This window comes from Ornithodoros turicata, unplaced genomic scaffold (assembly GCF_037126465.1).
Source record: "Ornithodoros turicata isolate Travis unplaced genomic scaffold, ASM3712646v1 Chromosome21, whole genome shotgun sequence".
Taxonomy (NCBI): domain Eukaryota; kingdom Metazoa; phylum Arthropoda; class Arachnida; order Ixodida; family Argasidae; genus Ornithodoros; species Ornithodoros turicata.
This window is the reverse complement of record NW_026999337.1, coordinates 2,924,018-2,931,087: the sequence shown is the minus strand read 5'-3', so window position 1 is coordinate 2,931,087 and position 7,070 is coordinate 2,924,018. Positions and strand designations below refer to the sequence as shown.

At 51.4% G+C, this 7,070-nt stretch overlaps 1 protein-coding gene across 1 annotated transcript; it reads right to left on the bottom strand.

Moving 5' to 3' along the window:
* Positions 1-5,739: 5,739 nt before the first annotated feature.
* On the bottom strand, positions 5,740-6,621 carry LOC135373154 (uncharacterized). Its single transcript, XM_064606411.1, has one exon. It carries the CDS (start codon positions 6,619-6,621, stop codon positions 5,740-5,742), a length of 882 nt encoding a protein of 293 aa, XP_064462481.1.
* Positions 6,622-7,070: the final 449 nt, after the last annotated feature.

Sequence of the window (7,070 nt, the reverse complement as noted above, 5' to 3'; positions counted from 1 at the left end):
AGCCTTGTCCCAGAAAACCACGACATGACCTTACCCGCAGATGGGGTACTTTGGAACTTCCTGGGAGCTGGCGAGCCCGGATGCTTCCACTGTTTTGATGCGCGTTTAGACTCAGGAATGAAATGGTGCACTCACATTTCATCGCACGTGATTATCCGATCAAGGAACGGCTGTCCTTCAGTGTCGAAACGGTACCTTAGCTCTTGGGAGATTTCCAGTCTTCTCTGTCGGTCAAACACAGAGAGCTGCCTCGGGACACAACGGGCACAACCTTCCTAAACTGGAGGTGTTCATGAATGATAGTGTTCAACGTTCCCACAGAAAGGTCCGTCTTTCGAGCCAGTTCGAGACATGTTATCCGTCGGTCCTTGAGGATCAGGCGCTCCACAAGTTGAATGTTCTTAGGAACCCTGACACTGGGCTCTGAGCCGCCACGGCCCGGACCGTCCTACACTGATGTACGGCCGTCTCAGAACCGTTTGCACCCCTAGCTCAAACGCTTTGCTGCGGCTAAGTGTATCGTGGCCATACACAGCCCGAAGTCTTCTGTGAATTTCAGATGACTTTACACCTTCATTCACGAGAAACTTCATGACAGTTCGCTGTTCGGTGTGTACGCTCACCTCGTTGTCAGCCATCTTGTCCAGCACGTGTCTTCTGTTTTGCACAAACTTTGAACCACCACATGGTGAACGCGGAGGCCCGTCGCGTGTGAAAATGACGAAAAAGAAGTAGCGCGAGCCATTTGTACACTCAGGAGTCAGAAAATCCCGGTTTGACTTGAACACCCCTCGTATTAAAAACGTAAAACTACATGCACAACTACACACACAAACGCGCTCCGTGAAAAGATGGCGAAGAAGCAAGCGAGCTGGTAAAGTTGATGCGTAATATAAAACCCCGAGACTAGGGAACAGGAAGGGACAGACACAACACAGCTGAAAACTTTACTTCACAGACCACAAATATATACACAACAGAGGGAAAGGAAAACTCACACTAGAGGACAAAATAAGAGGTCAGTTCGGGAGAACGAGCAGTGTGCCCAAGGCCGGACCGAAGATTACGGAAGGGTTGCTGACACAGTTCCCACAAGAGGTTATACAAAGGGTCTCTCTCAAAGGCCTTCTGCAAGGGTCCATTTGAAAAGCAGCTGAGGTCGAACGTCATTTGGCATGGCTATTCGATAGTCCAAGCAATCAGTACAAAAAAGCGGCACAGATTTAATTCCAATCGGCGGTGTAGTTAATTGGAAAATTAAAATCAAATATTACGGGCAACACTGTATTTGGCATTCGGAAGGGGTCGGTACTAGCTGCCGCTTACGGCGGCAACCATGTTGCATGCGTACGTCATTGGGCTCGACATAACAATCCACAACAATCCAATCCACCATAGAATCTGTCCCTGCAATCCAGACAAGAATCCACATGTGCGCATAAACAAAGTGGAGGAATACTGTGCAGCTGAAATGTGGCAGTCGTTGAAAAAGCCAGACAGTGTCCAGATTTTCTTTTTTGTCCACTGTGTGTTTCATCCTCAGAACCATTATTGCTTTCCGTCGTGGTAATCAATATGTGATTTCTCGCCACTGCGGCTGCGGTAACTACAAAGAAATAGGAACAGATTTCAAGTGTCTGTGTTGTTGAGGGTTTCCAGAAATCGTTGTGAAGCAGCCCATAAACTTGCAATACCGGCCCTCCGTCTGTGGATATTAACGTCATATAAAACAGTGTCTGCAGCCTGAACTCATACGCTATAAATCGTGGCTGGACTGCACATGTGATGTACAGGTTGAGGTCATAGTCCTGAATTTGTGCGGTGTATGTTTTGAAAGTCACTTTGCCTTTCTCGTACTTAAACCGCTTCAACTCAACAATTTTGTGGAAGTGTTGCATTAGTTCTAGCCACAGCAGCTAGGCAGCGAGGGTGCAGTATGGAGAAAATACAGCAATTTGGTACTTGAACATGTGTAGTGAATCACAAACTTCAGCACAACAGCAATAAAAAGCAAAATGTGACAAGACAGTTAATAAAGAAACGGCAAGAAGTTTATTTGGTTGAGCATTCATTAACAAAAGGAAATATAAAAAATTGAAACTGGATCAATCAATGATCCCATGATGCGACTACACCGTTGTCATCTCAGAGGGTGTATCTCACAAGCTTATAGGTGATGTCCAAGAATCAGGCACTTCCCGGACTTTTCGTGAGAGTTGAGGATGCATATTCCCCCCCTCCCAAGGACAATAGTGGTATCTCTCCACCATGGCAACGCATCCAGTGAAGGGCAGCTTTTCCATGGTCTTAAGGATCCAAACAATCATTTCCCCACAGTACAATGTTCCACTGAAAAATCCCCACATATGCTTTATTTATGCATTTATCGAAGTACATCTGCTCATCACGGTCACAGGGAATCTGCATTACAGGAAATCATTACATAACATATAAATAGGTTTCTAATAGGTTTATAAATAATTTGACGTATGACGAGGGTATACGCAGCTCGGGGCTGTGGAAATACAATATTGAAAAAGTTAATGTACGTGTGGCGAGAAAGAGGAAGTGAGCTCAAGGCTCGCGGCCGACACTATGGAGGACAGAACAAAGACGTCTAGATGCGACGAGATCAGCTACGGAGCTGATCGTGATTTTAATTCGGCCGCGAGCCTTGAGCTCACTTCCTCTTTCTCGCCACAAAGGCTTCCCCCCCTTAGAAGGGACGGAGTCACTCGTAGTCTTCAAATGTGAAACTGGAGGCCGAGACGTCGGCTTCGGTAAAAGCAGGTTTGAGCCGCTCGATCGATACGGTGTCTGGTCTCCCGTTGAAGTCGATGGTGAAGTGCTTGGGCCCGTGCTTCAGGACGGTGTAAGGGCCCGAATATGGAGGTTGGAGAGACTTGCGGACCGCATCCGTGCGAACGAAAACTTTCGAAGCGGAGCGGAGGTGCGGGGACACGAAAGTTGTTCCGGGTTGCTGAGCACGTGTTGGAGTCGGACGCATCCTTGAGAACTGCTCACGGAGGCGGGACAAGTACACCGAAGGGTCGACGGGAACCTGCGAGGGGCTGTCGAAAAACTGGGCCGGAAGGCGAAGAGTCGTACCGTAAACGAGCTCAGCAGCCGCGCACCCGAGATCTTCTTTCCAAGCGGACCGGATTCCGAGAAGGACGAGGGGAAGGGAGTCGTGCCACCGGGATGGGTCTTCTCGTGCCATGATGGCTGCTTTGAGGTGCCGATGAAAACGTTCTACGAGCCCGTTAGCTGCCGGGTGATACGCGGTCGTACGGCAGCGGTTGGTACCCAGGAGCTTCGTCAAGGCCGTGAAAAGGCGAGATTCGAACTGTTTTCCCCTGTCGGTTATGATTTGGGAAGGGGTACCAAAGCGGGCGATCCATGTTGAGACAAAAGTGCGGGCGACGGTGTCGGCGGTAATGTCCTGCATCGGGGCTGCCTCAGGCCAGCGCGTGTACCTGTCGATGCATGTCAAAAGGTAACGATGGTTGTTCGAAGGAGGAAGCGGCCCGACGATATCGATGTGGACCTGGTCGAAACGCGTAGTTGGCAATGGGTATGTGGACAAGGGGGGAACAGTGTGTCTGTGCACCTTGGCTCGCTGACAAGACGCGCAGCACCTTGTCCACACGCGAATGTCAGTGTTCATGGACGGCCAGACGTAACGGGCGCTGACGAGGCGCTGCGTAGCCTTGATACCCGGATGGGAAAGCCCGTGGAGGGCTGCAAAGATTGGGCGCCGGAGGCTCCTAGGAACGAATGGTCGCTCCGAACCCGTAGATGTATCACAGAAAATAGGCTCCGAAATTCCGTGATAGCGTACTTCGTGTAGGGTGAGGGAAGAACGTCCAGAGAGAAGGTGCTGCAGCTCCTGATCGTCGTGCTGACGCTGTGCGATCTCCTCGAGGCTAATTGGGTTGTGGTGAATGGAGGATATGCGGCTAAGGGTATCGGCGGGGATGTTGTCAGCGCCCTTGACATGCTCGAATGTTGCGTTGAACTCTGCCAAGAAAGCGAGCTGACGGATTTCTCGAGGGGAGTAGCGGCTACTGCCGGATTGATAGGCGTATACGAGTGGCTTGTGATCAGTGTAAACGATGAATTGCTTGTCTTCCAAGAAATATCGGAAGTTTTTCACTGCGGCGAATGCAGCCAGAAGCTCACGACCGAACGTGCTGTATTTTTCCTCTGCTGGTGAGAGTTTCTTGGAAAAGAAAGCTAGTGGATGCCAATGGCCACCGACGTGCTGCTGCAGGACCGCTCCAAGTGCCTGACCGGAGGCGTCCACCATTACAGACGTGGGAGCTTCGCAGACAGGATGGAATAACGTTGTTGCTGATGCTAAGGCACGTTTCGCTTGGTTAAACGCGTCGGTTTGCTCCGGTGACCAAACGAGACCCGAAGGCTTACTGCGGGCATTCTTAAGGAGCTCCTCGAGTGGACGGAGGATTGTCGCACAATGGGGGACAAAACGCCGGTAGAAGTTTACCATGCCAATAAATCGTCGGAGTTGCGTACTTGATGTTGGGAGGGGAAACTCCTGTACTTTAGTGACTTTGCTCGCGAGTGGTGTAATCCCGCTGGCATCGACCCGATGACCCAGAAATTCGAGCGCGGGGAGTCCAAATTCGCATTTGTCGGCGTTGATAAGAAGGCCGTGGTCGGCAAGGCGGTGGAATAACGTACGGAGATGATGTGTGTGTTCCTCACGGGAGGTACTGGCCACAAGGAGGTCGTCAAGGTAAGCAAAAACGAAGGGCAGGCCCCTCGTGATATTATCCATGAAGCGTTGGAACGATTGGGCTGCGTTTCGCAGTCCAAAGGGCATTCGGAGAAACTCGAATAGGCCGAAAGGAGTCACGATTGCGGTTTTGGGGATGTCCTCTTCTGCCATGGGTATCTGGTAGTATGCCTTTGTGAGGTCAATCTTTGAGAACATCTGGGCTCCTGATAGACTCGCTGTGAAATCCGATATGTTGGGTAATGGATAGCGGTCGGGAACGGTTGCCAAGTTAAGTGCACGGTAGTCTCCACATGGCCTCCAGTCGCCAGTTTTCTTAGGAACCATGTGGAGTGGCGATGACCAAGTGCTGGCTGATGGGCGAACGATTCCGACGGCTAACATATGATCGAATTCTTGACGTGCAATTGCCAGCTTTTCGGGACTCAGCCGTCTGGCCTTAGCGAAAACTGGCTGACCGGATGTGGATATGCGGTGGACTACGGGGTGTTTGACGGGCTGGGTCCAGTCACACTGCGACGTTAGGGACGGAAATTCCTTGAGGATCGCGGCATAGGTCTCATCTTCCGGAAGGAGAGTGGCGAAACCCATTGAAGGAAGGCTTGTGGTCACTCCGTTGATGCTAAGGCCTGTAAGAGCGTCAAGAAGCCTTCGCTGGCCGACGTCAACCAATATGTTGTGATGCGCCAGGAAGTCACTGCCCAGAACGCTGTGCGTTGTGTCGGCAACAAGAAAAACCCAGTGAAATACTCTTCTGAAACCAAAATCAAGGGTCAAGGAGCGCCGGTAGTAAACTGGAATACGTGATCCATTTACTGCCCGAAGGTACATAAGTGGCCGTCGCTTGCGGTCGGCAACAGAGGCGGGGAGGACGCTAACTTCTGCCCCGGTATCTACTAAAAACTGCTGCCTTCCGATCCGATTCCTGACATAGAATAGGCGACATTCTTGCCGATGGTGATGGGAATCGCTCGTCGCCGCTAGCGATCCCCGCGGAAGTTTTCCTGCCAGTCGCAGGGTGCCTCACAGCGCCTTGCGCGATGGCGAAAACGGCTATGGTACCAGCAGAGGCGTCGAGGTGGGGGCGATCGGGCAAGCTCGGAATTTGCACGGTTCGGGCTGCTGTTACGGCGCGGGCGGGAACGGCTCGGAGGGCGAGGAGAGAAGGAGCGGCTGCGTGGAAGGTTGCCGAAACGAAAGTCCTCCATAATGTCCGCAAGTCGGCGCACCTGCTGACGTAGAGACGCGAAGTCTGCCTGGCCACTCACAGAGACTGCCGCCTGACAGGAAGCACCGGGGTCGTTGCTGGGTGACTGGAGCGCAGAGATACCAGTTGCAAAATCATTGCTTCGCCCTAGCTCCATGAGTTTGTCCGCACGCTCCGCCAACGCCTCAAGGGTGGTATCTTCGGAGGCGGAGAGGACCATCTGGACCGAAGGTGGAAGCTTCGACAGAAACATTTCGCGAAGAATCCTTTTGTCGAGGAGCGGCGGGGGGCCACTGAACAGGTACCGTAGTCTGCGGAGTAGTTGGGAGGGTTTGCGGTCCCCTAACGGTTCATTCGATGTCAGCTCGCGCAGACATTCCCGGTCCGACGGAGAGGCTCTGCTAATGATAGCGTTTTTCAAGGCCTCGTAGGGGTCGTCGGAAGGAGGGGAGCTTAGGATGTCTGCGACCTCGATCAGTACGTCCTCGGGTAGCACTGACATCACGTGATGAAACTTTGTTGTTGGTGATGTGATGTGGCCCAATGTGAACTGGCATTCTGCCTGGCTAAACCACAGATCAGGCCGAGGGCGGATGAATTGTGGTAACTTGATCGCGAAGTGCGACAGAAGAGGGGCTGGTGCATTGTCGTCCATATACGAAGGATAATTCAAATGCTCCTCCCCAGTCATGAACATCAGACATTGCACAACGAGAGGTTTAAACAATAGAGGGTATGCAAAACAAAGGGGCTGGCAGCTGCCATCTTTGCAATGTTTCCTCACCCACCATAACGTGATCTGAGTCATTGACATGACAGGTTTCTGTGACTTAAAAAAATGTCTTTCTATTGTCGTATAAACAGAAAACAGTCGAAGGAGAACTTCGTTGAACACAAGAAAGTCCAGATGAAAAAGTCAGGCAGCTCGGACGAATTCAAACAACTCGAACAAAAGTGGTACGGACAGGAGGAATAGGACCTGGGTCTTCCAATCTTCGGCCAGATACGCTAACAGTCACACTACATCAGCATCCGCTTGCATGTTTTATGTTGTCCCTAATTGTGGTCTGCCTCAGCCGTATCCCAAACCAATTATAATTAGGA